This window comes from Aricia agestis, chromosome 17 (assembly GCF_905147365.1).
Source record: "Aricia agestis chromosome 17, ilAriAges1.1, whole genome shotgun sequence".
Lineage (NCBI taxonomy): Eukaryota > Metazoa > Arthropoda > Insecta > Lepidoptera > Lycaenidae > Aricia > Aricia agestis.
Genome location: NC_056422.1, coordinates 12471630 through 12486285, shown reverse-complemented (window position 1 = coordinate 12486285; position 14656 = coordinate 12471630). Strand labels below are relative to the sequence as shown.

Below are 14656 nucleotides of genomic sequence, written 5' to 3'. Positions count from 1 at the left end.
CACACTTTGTAAAATTACTTCTGCGTAACTGGCCTGGTTTTAATGAAACCAGCCACCGTCGCGTCACCGAAATCGGTGTGGGGGTAATATTTTTAAAAATTGTACGTTATTGTACACATGAGCCCTTCCAGGTTCGCCGAGAGATCTAAAAATTGTCGTGGCATATACAAGATGTTAGTGTAAATACCGTTATCCTTGTAATCATCAAATGAGCCCGTCAAAATGAACAACTTTTTCTATGAGAACAATGCTGGGAACTCAAAAAAATCCGTCTTCATACCCATACAAATTGCGATTCGGGCATCTAAAACGATCGAAAACGATCCGGGCATCCGTATAGGTATGAAGACGGTATTTTTTTCGAGTTTCCAGCATTGTTCTCATAGAAAAAGTTGTTCATTTTAACGGTCTCATTTGATGGTTTCAAGGATAACGGTGTTTACACTAACACACTGTATATGTAGCTAATAATTCGTTCAAAGTTCATGAATAAGGATGTTTATTAATTCTAATAAAATGCAGCGAATACTTTTCAAAGGCCTCAAAACCTTGAGATCGAGCTAATTGAGTATACAGATAGCACCAAATTAAACTATGCGAATATTATTGAGTTTCAGCGAAGTAATACAGGTCTTAAATCTAAAAACACTAAGCATAGAACACTAAATAATTACAATGACTAAAATATTACTGTGACTACATGGTCCCTCGAGTTTAGGTATAAACGGCAAATGAATTTATCGAATTTAGTTATACTGTTCTTCTTTACAAAATTACTATTTAAGTAGGTAAGATCAGGCATCTTCTTCTAATAGTCTCCTAAAACATAAAGTCTTGAAGAAAGAAAGAAGCTGAGTGGTAAACTGTCATAGCTTATTTTTCTAATTTTAGGTACAAAATTTATTTTTTCTAATATTTCATCTGCTTTCGAAGAAATTTAGTAACCTTTTATTATGGCTTTCATAATTTCAATTCATTTGTCGTTTATAGGTTATGCTTATGTCACATTATTCAAGATGGCGCCTCTTCACAAAATGGCGGCGTTAGATGACGGGCGGCGTGGCGGGCGGACACGCCGTCTCCAGCAGCTCCTTACCGCTCTCCGTGATGGGGACCTTCTTGTGATAGTCCACCAGATCAGCTGAAAGAATAATTTTTGGTTCATCATCATTATTTCTTATTAAGATGCCACCGCAGCCATTGTCGAAAATTGAAAAAGATAGAGTGCAGTAGTGTCAGAAAGTAGTTAGATTGATAAACAAGTCTGAAATTTCTGTGAGTTATGGACGTTTTTCGGGAAGTCTAGGTTCCTAGGCTTTTAGTTTAAGATAGTCGTTAGTGTTCGCGCCTTAGCTGCGAACACCTACACAATCGTCGAGCGCGGCCGTTGGCGTTCTTCCATCCCACTCACACGCACGAGAATATTCGCGGCGCGGTACGAGGTACACCGCGAGCCCCACTTCTATACCTACAACCGCGGTGGACGCTCATAGTTCAAAATTATTAAAATTGTAAAACTTGAATATATTGTATTTGTATAAAAAGTACAGTTTTTAATTCATTCTCTTATGTTCGACCGAACAGTTAGCAGTTACATCACCTTGTTTATTTATTTTATATTGATAGACGTTGCACCGCTTCTTCGTTGCATTGAAAAAAAAAACGATCTTTCCTGGACTGAAGCATCTCCCTATCAAAAGGTCCAGCTGTTTAAGCATGAAGACGTACTAACAGACAATCTTTTTCACTTTTTATTAGCATGGAAAATGCTTAAGCGTCATACCCAAGGTGCGGTGCTCCTTCTGCCCTGTACCCAGCAGCCGGTAGCCACTGCCAGCTTCCACCAGGAAGTGCTTGCAGCGGTCAGCCGCGCGCACCGACAACGCGTACCCCCACACCCGCTCAGACACCCGCACCAGGTAGGTGCCGGCGGCGCGCGGGAACAGAAGCCGCTCTGCTTCTACTCGGGTTATTACTCCTGGAATATGAGAAGCATGATGGCAATTGGCATTTGGCAATGTTGTGATAAAGATGGCATGGATTGAGCAACCAGCTGATGAATGAAAGGCTAGAAGTAATCTCAAATCTGGTATGAAATAGCGCTATCGTTCTTTTTAGATAAACAAGACAGGTAGGCCAAGGGAAGTTCAATAAGCAGCATGATTCACAATAAATCACGTTCGATTCGAATTCAGTAGCTCTACCATGAGTTTAATTTAAAGCTATAGTGTTTTTCGACACTCGATACCGACTACAGTACATTTTTAGAAATAGTATAGCAAATTTTACAGCGCCTCCAGCGGTTACTTGCGGAACTACAATCGCCATACTAAATAATATTTACGCAGTCGGTATCGAGTATCGAAACATACTATAGCCTTAAACTCGTGGTAGAGCTACTGAAACTTGCGTAAGTTTGTTCGTTGCTATTGGTCAACGCTTGGCGCAAGCGTTTATTGCCCAAGAAATTGTCGCATAGTTAATCAGGCCTTTGGACCTTTGTACGATCTTTTTGTACTTGTCTCAAGATGTGGTGATGGCATGGGTTTTTTTTTTTTTTTATTAAATAAGGGGGCAAACGAGCAAACCTGGTCACCTGATGGAAAGCAACTTCCGTTGCCCATGGACACTCGCAGTATCAGAGGAGCTGCAGGTGCGTTGTCGGTCTTTTAAGGGGTAATAGGGGAGGGTAGGGATGGGAAGGGAAGGGAATAGAGGAGGGTAGGGAAGGGAGGGAATAGGGTAGGGGATTGGGCCTCCAGTAAACTCACTCACTCGGCGAAACACAGCGCAAGCGCTGTTTCACGCCGGTTTTCTGTGAGAACGTAGTATTTCTCCGGTCGAGCCGGCCCATTCGTGCTTAAGCATGGCTCTCCCACGTATAAACTACATAGAAACTTACCATGGAACCAGTAAACAGGCTTGTTGTTCTCATCAAGCCCAACGCCGCGCTTCTGTTCGTTGTTCCTGAACCACTCAAGCACAGCCTCTTTGTTTGGTGGTTTGCCAACTTAAAAAACACAGTTTTGATTATACAGATGCTCGTGTCGTGTCAGGGTCTGATAGCCAAGCGGTTCTAGGTTAAGTAGACCATCAGTAGGTCTAGTGAGGAAAATATATCCTCACTATAGTCTGTCAAAAAAGTGAAGAAATTAAAAAGTGGCAACATCGTAGTGTCATTCATCACTTTCAAATCAATTTAAAAAAAAGGATGACACTACGATGTTGCCACTTTTTAATTTCTTCTCTTTTTTGACAGACTATATGTATATAGAGACTGGCTAGCGAAAGATGAGATTGGAAAAAGGCGGCAAATTCAAAAAATCTACGTATGGCAACCTTGTCTATAGTCGGAATTATAGTTTTGATACTTGATTATTCATAACAATAATATTATATTTTAGTTTGGATAACTCATTTCAAGAATAAGTTTATTGTTGTTGTTTACTTAAATTTTATTTTGCAATACATTTCATTGTTTTGTTTTTGACGAAAATTCTTGCATGTTTTTATCGGAGTATTAAAACTTCTTCTTTAATACTTACCGTACATCATGAAATATATTACAAAATATAATTTAACCAAACAATTATCTTCATTTTCTTAAACTAAATTGTCACTAGTGTTTCTAAGTTTAAATATAATTTAATTTAAATGTTAAATAATTTCGTTTAATATTATAATTATTATTACTCGCAAGCATCATAGATTGTATTAAATATACTCAAATATTTTTAACACATACTTGTACATGCCTGAAACTAATAACCCCCCCCCTTGCATGTTGATTAAAAACCAAGGATTAAGGGGAGATGAAAAAACAACACAGAAAATCAAAGGTTGCGGATTTTTTTTCGCATTTTATATAAACATTTGAAAGGTTTTTTTTTTATGAAGTTTATTTACAATTGACTAAAATATTATATATAGGTAGGTGTCATTTTGTTTGACAACTTTTGCCATCTTGTTAGTAGGGACACGATCCCATTGCTATAAAAATTTTGGGGCTTCTGATGAAAAAACTGCGACAAGTGGTTTTGGCAGTCCTCTTGTGATGCCAACCCAAAGACTTCTATTTAAACTGATGTAGACGGGCCATACGCACCAAATTGTCCGCCGTTCCAATAGAGCTATTTCACACCGTTGCAGTCAGTCTTCACTGGCGCGCTGTACGCGACGGTCGTATGCGAGTGTGTACGGTTAGCAAATAAATTTTTAAAACAAACTTAGTTTTATTTTCAAATACTAATTAATGTAATCAAAGGGCAAAATGCTATCTTGTGTAAAAATAAAAAGATTTTGTAAAAAATATATAAATAAATCTTCAGGGATTAACTTTCACAGGTAACTATCATAGTTGTTCACAATAGATGAATAATTTTTACCTGGCTACAGCAAAGCAAAAAGTAAGAGTTATGTGTCTCACAGGCTATGTATGTATGTTTGTATATGTTACCGTTAATTTACGTAATCCAGTTAGAGTGAAAATTCACGCGGTATTCTGCATATTTTCTGGGTGAGTAAGTTAAAATGCAAAAAATTGATTCTATTCTTACATTACTAGACAATCTGCAGAATATCTAGGTAATCGGCAGTCTACCGACCATGCACGGTATGTTGCATAAAAGAGGTCCGAGCGCTTGGAGTCCCGCCACAAAGTGAATTTTAGCTCCTTTGTGGTGAGAGTCCCGACGCACCATCTACCGACCTTCGAGAAGGAGGAGTTCTGGCCGATTGGAGTCGTCTACAGGAGGTTCCGAGGACGACTTCTAAATACGTCGCGCCCGGTGTGACAAAACTATGTGATACTTTATGATGTGTACGTGTTCCTTATTGTAATTTTACTGTGAAAGTAGCAGCGCTGAATGAGCAAATTTTTTTTTTACTTTTGTATGGGCATTGGGCAAGCGCCCCAGTGTAACGAGTCTCTTAGATTAAAAAAAATTATATATAATAATAGTCTAAAATTACAATAGAACAATCAGAGAAATTGATTTCTAGGCAGATGGCGGACCTAAGTTATTTGGTCGTGTTTAAAGTTAAACCCAACCGACAGATCACAATTAACATTGAATTGACATGACCCGACTACATGACGTTGTTCTGTCAACTACCTAGGATTTAGGATTCAATTTCCTCGATGGCACTGTGGCACATACTAACTATTTTAGTCACGACTGTAGTTCAAATTGTAATCGAACACCAAATATAATAAATGATCACCAAGCTTTACAGCTTCATCAAACTTCAAAATGCCTGACAAGTGACAGATGTGCCTGTTTTTTAGTGGCTGTTGGCTATAGCATATAAATAGCTATAATAAATGCCAGTGTCAAGTATTAAATTGCGAGAAAAAAAAATCGTATGACGTTTCTCTCGTCGAAATTGACTACATGACAAAACTCTAGACCCACTCTCCCCTCTTGTGACCGAGCGTAGTATTTTGAAGACCCGTCCCTAAATGGGTCACGTAGTATGGGTATGTTCCCTTACGCTTGCGTTCGGTATTATAACCGAACACCATAGACCATCCTTGTCACTCTTGTTACAAAATAATATTGGCATCTCGCCCTTAACTACGAAGATACATTTTTGTTTGTGTGTGTACCTAATGTTTTGAGTGTATTGTTTTAGTGTATTCTTTTCAAATGCCATTTCGTAGAGTATGGCATGTCCACCTCAGTTTATATAGAAATATTTGTGCCAACCTGACACTGCCTAAGGAATCCTGCAGCGATTAATACAGGTGGAAATCTGAAGGTGCAAGGTCAGGACTATACGACGGATGCATTAACATCTCCCGTAAGAACACGCCTTTATTTATGTGGCCTTCTTTTTTAATCCTTTTTAGGGTACAAACTACAAACACTGACATCTGAAAATATGTTCATAAAATATAAAGTTAGCATTCAATAACAAGGTTGCTTTCAGGCATTTTTTTTTGTAACGTTAGGGTCTTACTGGACTAAGAAGAAATCTTATCAGGTAACTGATTTTGTCTTTAAACACTTTCTTGGAACATAATAACTCATGATTTATTTATGCTTGATATTTTAACTTGCATTACTGATTTGCATCATTCATGTTACCTGCAAAACAATAAATTCAATTACATGATAAATAATAATGATTTTAATTAATTGTAATTGAAAGTATCAAAATCTTTTACCTGCACTTATCAATGCACTGGGATATTTCATGTAAACAATCTTGTTTTTGTTTAAAAATTGCATCCTTTTCACTTCTTTTTTGTTGGTATTTACTAATCATAGCTAAAAGCAGTTTTCGCAAATCTCTTTTCAAAGTTTTCGTCACGTTTAAATTAGAAAATTACGTAAACCCACGGACGTAAAAAAAATAGTCTCATCTTTCGCTAGCCAGACTCTAGTCACCAACGAGAGCATTACATAGGTACCTCTGATCCATTTTCTATTTAACAACTTGTGTTCTGATAATATGACTTTAGGGAACCTACCTTGTGTGGTAATAGGTGTGGTGACCTCGCTGCTACGGCGATGCGCCTCCCTCGCCGCGCGAGCAATCTGTCTCATCGCCGCTTCTGCTTCCTTAGCTTTGCGTTCTGAAATTCAATAAAAACACCACTAAGGGAGGTTCTCTTGTTTTACATTCGGGAAAATGTTCGTCCTGTCTGTTTTATTTTGATGCCTACTATATTATATGTACCATTGAAGAAAACCATTCATAGGCTGGCTCCAATAGCACCATGATATGTCATGGTGCTATTGGAGCTGACCAATACAGAGCTTTTTTAACAGGCACTACGACTTGTAGTGCTATTTAATTTTATATATTGTGCTTAATATAATCCTTTATTTTATGGCCATTAAAAAATAATCCTGAGATATCATGGCTCCTAATATACTCTACAATAACAGGTTATATTATAATATGACGCCTCCGTGGTTCAGTGGTTATGCGTGGCTTTTAAATCGAAGGTCGAATGTTTGATTCCCGCGTTGGAAACATGTTATTTCCAAGTTTGGTTAGGACAATGCAGGCTGATCATATAATTCTGATTATCTGACAAGTAAGATGATCCATACGTCGGATGGGCATGTAAAAAAAGTCGGTCCTGCGCCTGATTTCTCACCAGTCGTATCGGTCTTGCGTCCCACTGGGCTATGAGAGTAAAGGAATAGAGACTGCTCTTGTGTACTCGCACACAATTGGGCACTATAAAATTACTTCTGCGTAACAGGCCTGGTTTCAACGAAACCGGCCACCCTCCCACCCGTGGGAGTTGCTAACTATAGCAGGTTATATAAGTATATACCTTGGTCCCGCCATGCCGCATGCTCCCGACTCGCCTGCAGCTGAGCATCGCGTAGGGTGCGCGCACGTCGTGCTCTCAACCCACGTAGTATGTCACCCGCGCGCGCCGCCGCCACGCGCCGCTCCCAGGCCGCTACACGGACGCTCACACCCTCCGTGCCACCGCCCATACCCTCCTGTAACAGAAGTGGATTCTTTTAAGATGTTGCTATGTAATAAGCCAACCGCTGCATACAATTCACGCGAAAACCGCTGAACCGATTTTGCTAAAATTTGGTATGGAGATACTTTGAGTCCTGGGAAAGAAAATAGGATACTTTTTATAGGATTGAGAATATCTCAATATTTTCAGTGAAAAGAGTAAATATATTTAAAATGTGTCTACTGCATGGGTACCCTAAATTAGTTAACTCGACGGTTAACCTTGTTTATAATGAGCAACGACTCCAATGAAAAACAACACGTCGTTTTATGTTTACTACGAAACAACTACGAGGCACGTACAGCTCAAAAAAAACCCTGATCCCGGCACAATACTGCCATTGTACTCCGGTTACTGACCCAGTATTTCTATTTTCTTGCACAGATGAGTCACTACGTCAATGGTCGCGTTATGAATTCCATACCTGGACCAAATTAGGTCGGTATGCAAAAAAATGTTTATTGACGTCTGGTGTTTACGCCAAAGGTGGTCGACAGATTTGGGTGACCCTTTTTTACTTCATGAAAGAATGAATGAAGAAAGAATGGCTTTGAAAACTTTTAGTCTACCTGAATAACATCCTTCTTCCCCTCAATGAAGTTGAAATGTAGCGTGTTCTTCTTGATGTCCAGCTTGAGGGAGTCATCACAGTCACTTAGGTCCTCCTTATCCTTCAGCTCCGGCTCCAACTCCTCGATCCTCTGTCTCAGCTCGTCCACGGAGCAGTACAGGTCCAATGCATCGTCTATTGACTCCACGTCTTTTGGGGATAAGTCGAATTTCTGGAATTTAAAAATCAGCTGTCAGCCTTTTTTATAAGTAACACAGACCGAGATAGAGACTAATATAGGAAGAGAAAGAGAGGGACAAATAAAGAGAGAGACCACATTTTAGTCCTAAAATCACTGACCTCCATTATACAAGGGAGGTCAGTGCCTAAAATAGAATATCGTTGTCTGATTTGACATTCTAAAAGTTTCGTAGGACGATTAATGAAATTCATAAGTCAAATGCTTAGTTTTATTTACGTATAATATAATATCTACCTGTTCTAAGCTATCTAAAGGATTGTAGTCGATGAGGTGTGTGAGTTCCTTCTCCACTGACTTCCGTAGCTGGTGAGCCTCCTCCCTGGCCTGAGCTAGAGCTCGCTTCTTCGCCTCCTCAGCCAGGATACTCTCGATGGACGGGTCATCTGGATGCTCTCCCATTACCCAGACCTGGAAATACAATGAATCATTTAAAAAAATTACCCGTTTTGTTCATCATGTTCATTCAGTTCATTTAAGTTATTCTGATAATGAGTATCTAAGTTTCATCATACTCTAGTCCAATACTTTTGGATCTGATCTAAAATGCCCATTTTTGGCCGGTGTCAGTTTCAAAACCTTGAACTGTATGTGTTTGAATTTTCGTATAGTGTATTTTTGTCATCGACTTACCCATGGCTCACCATCTTCACCTTTAAGGAACGAGACTGTCTTCTTTCCATTGGACTGAAATTTCGGCCGTTCTGTTTCCTCTTTGCTCACTTTCTGGTCCCAGTCCCTCCAACGCCGCACCTTAAAAATCAGAAATGAACTCACATTATATTTAACTTTGAGGAGAAAATCGTCAAAATGGTTTATTTTGTGGTGTATTTTGCTGCCCAACTTAAATATTATTAAGGTATTCTATAGGTAATTCTTATGGATAACAGAATAAAGGTAGGTTCAGATGACAAACGCTAAACGCGCGTTCTGATAACGCATTATCGTCTGAACACACCCAAAATTGCGTTAAATGATTTATGACTTTGAGTATTTCGCGAATTTAAATTATTCCCCTCATTCATTCGAAGCAAAGCCCTTTTAAACAATAAAATATCCGAATCCGCAATGTAATCCTTGGTCACGGATCGCGTCGTCTAAATTTAATGTTATTGGCGGCAAATCCGCTCGCAGCTCAAGGCCATGCCAGATTGATCAATTATCTAGGAGCTGAGCCTACACCCTTCACTTTAGCCCAAGGCAAGGTATTAGGATAATTGGATTTGAGCAAGAAATTGATGGACAAAGCCACTTAGCTTCTTATAAGCGTCTAGGAGTTAGCAAAAACTCTATTCTTGCCATTTATTATTTAAACATCACTATACTTATCCATGGACCGATAATTATTATTAATTATATATTTTATAACTTACGGGAAGAAAAATAATCGGGAATCCAACCCTAATAATAAAAATAGATTTTGAAATCAATTGCATTTACTTCTACTAGACTTCTACACGTGTATTCTAAATGTCTTTATCTCTCAAATTGGATTTCTTTGCCCTTTGTCCTTGATGCCTTAGGAATAAACCTTACTTCCTTTGATATTCTTGCAACAGCGACATCTGTTGTTACTGTAACCTCGTGTCACGCAAGTGCTGCTGCATCAGCAGCTGTCACGTGCAGTGTACCTCACCTGCTCCTCGCGCATCTTGCAGAACAGCGTCTGCTTCTGCAACTCGTCCAGCTCGGCGAGGATCTCCAGGTCCACCCACATGTCACGCAGGTGCTGTAGCATCCGCAGCTGTCACGTGCAGTGTGACTCACCTGCTCCTCGTGCATCTTGCAGAACAGCGTCTGTTTCTGCGTCTCGTCCAGCTCGGCGAGGATCTCCGAGTCCACCCACATGTCACGCAGGTGCTGCAGCATCAGCAGCTGTCACGTGCAGTGTGACTCACCTGCTCCTCGCGCATCTTGCAGAACAGCGTCTGCTTCTGCGACTCGTCCAGCTCGGCGAGGATCTCCGGGTCCACCCACATGTCACGCAGAATCTGCTGCAGCATCGTGCCTCTGCAACAAACGGACAGGACAATTAGTTTTGTTATGTTTGATTTTTTCTAATAAGCATAAAAATAATTGCAGACAAACCAGATTATATTAAATTCGAAAATCGAAATTCGGAAATATCAAAAGATAACCAGAAAAAAAGAGAGCTTAATAAATTGAAAATCTCTTGAAAAAATCTACAATTTTTGCGAATTCCTTGTTGTCGTTCTCTGTAATATATGGAGAAAAGGCCTTTGACTTTGCGTACATCGTAAATCAAGGTTAGTATGATACAGAAGATTATTCAAATGTTAATAAGTGGTACTACTAATATATATTGGGATATTATTAAATGCACATCAGAATAATTTTTCAGCACCCTACCTTAACTCCGCTAATTAACTGAATGCATACCAGAAAAACTAATGCTGATCAAAGAAACAATTGATTAACTGAACATGTCCTTCAAAAAAAACTTAAACATCATACGAAACGAGACGACCTTTATAACCGAATTCACACCAAAAATATGGTTCATACATCGGATATATTATTTGTAAAACTAAAATTTAAATTGTTTATCAAAAATACTAACTTGCACTCTAAATTGGACAATCTTACAACGGAATTTCTAAAAACGATATCGAAAGGTGCACCACAATAAAATCAATTTCTATTATCAAAACAAGTCTAGAAATTGACAAATCGTGCAACAAAAATATTTTTAACCTAACTTTATTTTCTTTTTGTTTCTCGGTTTTACTGAAAAACATGTTGGGGCCTCCTCATTTAATGCCGCACTCACTCCTTTGCGCTCGCTCTTTACTCTTTAGCGACCACAGATATATCTTGATCTATTTCTGTGTTAGCGACAAAGGTTTTTGGTAATTATGATGAGATATGGTGAAAGATTTTATCATTCCAAAACTATATAATTCAAGTTTTTTTGATAAAAATTAAAAATTAAGAAAAATTATCAAAATTCACTACTGTATTGTAATTGTATGGGTTAATAAATTTATTAATGATTCTTAAATAATTAATAGCAATGTTGGCCCAATACGACTTGATTGGGTTAGGTTAGATGGCTAAGGCGGGAGCGTAGCGCAGCGTAGCTCCCGCCTTAGCCATCGTGGTTATTTTTAGTGAACCACCCAGAAGTAGGAGCCCCGCGTAGCGGGGCTCCATCGACTCATAATTGAAGCCAGTTGTTTCTTCTTTTTTCTTCTTTAGTAGCTTGTCAACCCCTAGAGTGCAATTCCTAAGCCGGAGGCTTAATTATTTTGCAATATATCGGTAAGGAACTCTTTGTGCGCGAATCCGACTCGCTCTTTGCCGATTGTTTATTATTATTGCTTATAAACTGAGTTGCCATTTACTATGCCAAAGTTTAGTCCATGTTAAATTAGCACTTCATGATTTTTATGTGTTCTTAATTATATGAACATAACAGATTAAATTGGGTTTTATTTAGAATAATTAATGTTATTCCTAAAAGAGTGATGTTCCTAAAAGGTGATGGTTTTCCTTTAAAAAGTTGTAGTATGTTTGTTGAACTAAGGAATTGTTAGATATACTATTTTAATAATAGTTATTCGTTCAGTAAAACAGTTTCGCAAATAACTTTAAATAGTATGCTGAATTCGCATTATTTAGGGTGCATAATTAGTGTGCAAGTCAGTATTTTTGGTGAAACTTTCAAATATTTTGATCGAGAAAAGGGAATATACAGATATTGATTAAGTAAGCTTAACCTTTCCGCTATTGTACAATGTGACTTGTGAGCGACTATCTAATCCTATTATCTTTTCTGGCTTCGGGCTAGACTAGTCTGTGAGCATAGCGTTGTGTGTTACTAAGCCTACTACGCCCTTTATACTGTAAATATTTAAATCCTTCTCTTGTGATTGTCTACAACTGCTACGACTATACAGGGTGTAACAAAAATAAGTGATAATACTTTAGGGTGTGTACGTGTTCCTTGTAGAGAGTTCACTGTGAAAGTAGCAGCGCTGAAAGACCAACATTTTTTTTCACTTTTGTATGGGAAAACTCGTTATGCTCGGGCCCTTGCCCATACAAAAGTGAAAAAATTTTTTCGTCTTTCATAGCTGCTACTTTCACAGTGAACTCTCTACAAGGAACACGTACACACCCTTAAGTATTATCACTTATTTTTGTTACACACTGTATAGTAACGTTTCCCCAATGATATTACGTAATCAAGAATGTAATATCCCATATTATAGTCTACATAGTCCATATTTTTAAGGTTTGAACCCTGTTTACGTAGCATGCTAATATGTCCATAATCCATAATAAACAATCATTTGTAAATTATAATATTAACTACTATGTGGCCACTTCGGGGTACTTTAAGGAGAGTCTTTGCTGTATTTGTAACGTATAACGTTTTTGACATTGACTTTCTTATCTCACAATAACATGATGTTTTCTTGTGAATGATAATATTTATCAATTTTCTCTTTGAGAGTTTATGATAGCAAACGTTACCTTTTTGACGAAATTATGATAAACATAGGTTGTAAAAACAATGTAATCCTAATTTTTTCCGCACTTGCTAGCTATCAGATCACAGAAATAACGATGTAGCTTATATAAGTTTATCTCCGTATACCCGTGCATCGATTGAATGTTTTTTTAAACCAAAAAAAGTTTGATCTCACAGGTATTGTCTAATTTATGTATCAAATCACGTACCCAACGGTCAACGGTCGTCCAACAAAACTTATGACTCACACGGTATATGTTACAATATGTCATGTGTTGAAGACCGCTTTTTGTACACATTCCGTTAAAGTTTAAATTCTGACCTCGTGTATTGATAGGTTAACTACCTGAGAGTAGGTATGCTTCTTCTAAATTATCTATTGGAGAAGATAAGTACATTTACATTTTTAAATCAAGTTGAGTACCTATTCCTTATAATTTAACAAAACTGTTGTCTATCAAACTACCTTGCGGTTATATTTTTAACCGACTTCCAAAAAACGAGGAGGTTATATATTCGGCTGTGGATATTTTCATTTTTTTATTTTTGTATGTTCAACGATTACTCCGCCGTTTGTGAACCGATTTTCGAAATTTTTATTTTGTTGTATTAGGTTTTACTCCAATTTGGTCCCATTTTTACAAAAGTGGAGACTTGATGATGGGAACCAGAAGTAATCGAGGGAACTCCTCGTAATTTATATGGAAACATATGGTGATTTTGATTTTATGAGAAGCATCCTAAGCATATGCTACCAAAACGCAAGATTTTGCACCGAGGTATACTATGGTTCCGAAGATACTAAGAGAACTCCGGATTCCTTATAGATACAAGTTTGGGGGTTTAGGCGCTGTTTTAAGAACTGAAAGCATATGCTACCATGCAAATTACATTCACTATCATCATCATCATTACCATGTCAAGGTCACCAATGTCACCAAAATTGAACATAACAAATTCAGCCTTAACTCCAGAGCGTAAGGCACACATTTGACATTACTTCTGAGAAGTAAGCTGCTTCGATAATACAAGTAACATGCCTGTCTCACTTCCATACAAGAGCCGCAGCGGCCAGACCGCGGCGGCCATCGAGATAGATACCTTAGTATGCAACCGCCATAGACCACGCGCACCTGGGGCCCAATTCTCAGGATGTGAGAAGAATTCATCTTCGAATAAAATACCGAATTATGAGATTTTTACGAGCGTAACACAGTTTGTGTATTCTCAAAACTTCACACTCAAAATATTTCGTGCAAAGATCGCTCGAGTCGAACGAGTGGGACCGGTTATTAGAATATGTCCAAATTCGTACACCACATGTGGCCGATTGGGAGTTGAAGCGTTCGAGACCGGTTTCCTGCACGATATAATTTGTTGCTAATAGTTTGTGTATTCTCAAAACTTCACACTCGAAATATTTCGTATAAAGATCGCTCGAGTCATACAAGTGCCGGTGACCGGTAGATGTCCGAATTCGTACACAAATTCACCCTCCTATTGGTGGATGTGTAGCAAAATAGTTGTAAAATAAATAAATTACGAACAAATATTCGTGCTCGTGTTTCTTTTACGATATAATTCCCTACTTATAAATTAATGTGTTTAAAAGAAACTATTTATAATTTCGTTAAATTAGAGTAGCTTGTACAAATGTGTATTCTGTGGAGTAGCTGAATTAGACTATTAAAATTTTATCAGACCTTTGTTCTATTATGTAGTTTATATACGTTTTAGGATAATTACGTTTATTATAATATGTGAACTAATTTTTTGAGCAGTTATTTAAATATTTGAGATCTTATTATGATCAGTTTAAAAAAAATTGAGCAGTTATTTAATTTTAAGGCGGTT

General features: G+C 38.0%; 1 protein-coding gene across 2 annotated transcripts in view; it reads right to left on the bottom strand.

The window, feature by feature from the left end:
• Positions 1-962: 962 nt before the first annotated feature.
• The window catches only part of LOC121735525 (SH2 domain-containing protein 4B-like), a 53829-nt gene continuing 40135 nt past the window's right edge, over positions 963-14656 (bottom strand). The window contains exons 2-10 of one of the 2 annotated variants that reach the window (XM_042126365.1): positions 10203-10314; positions 8938-9057; positions 8542-8715; positions 8065-8277; positions 7295-7469; positions 6476-6580; positions 2903-3010; positions 1784-1978; positions 963-1141 (exon numbers count right to left, since the gene is read on the bottom strand). In XM_042126365.1, coding sequence (XP_041982299.1) covers positions 1044-1141; positions 1784-1978; positions 2903-3010; positions 6476-6580; positions 7295-7469; positions 8065-8277; positions 8542-8715; positions 8938-9057; positions 10203-10307 — 1293 coding nt within the window. In that variant the 5' untranslated portion in view covers positions 10308-10314 and the 3' untranslated portion in view covers positions 963-1043. Of the gene's footprint in view, positions 1142-1783; positions 1979-2902; positions 3011-6475; positions 6581-7294; positions 7470-8064; positions 8278-8541; positions 8716-8937; positions 9058-9940; positions 10026-10202; positions 10315-14656 lie in introns of those variants that run through there. The other variant, XM_042126366.1, reaches the window with a different exon arrangement.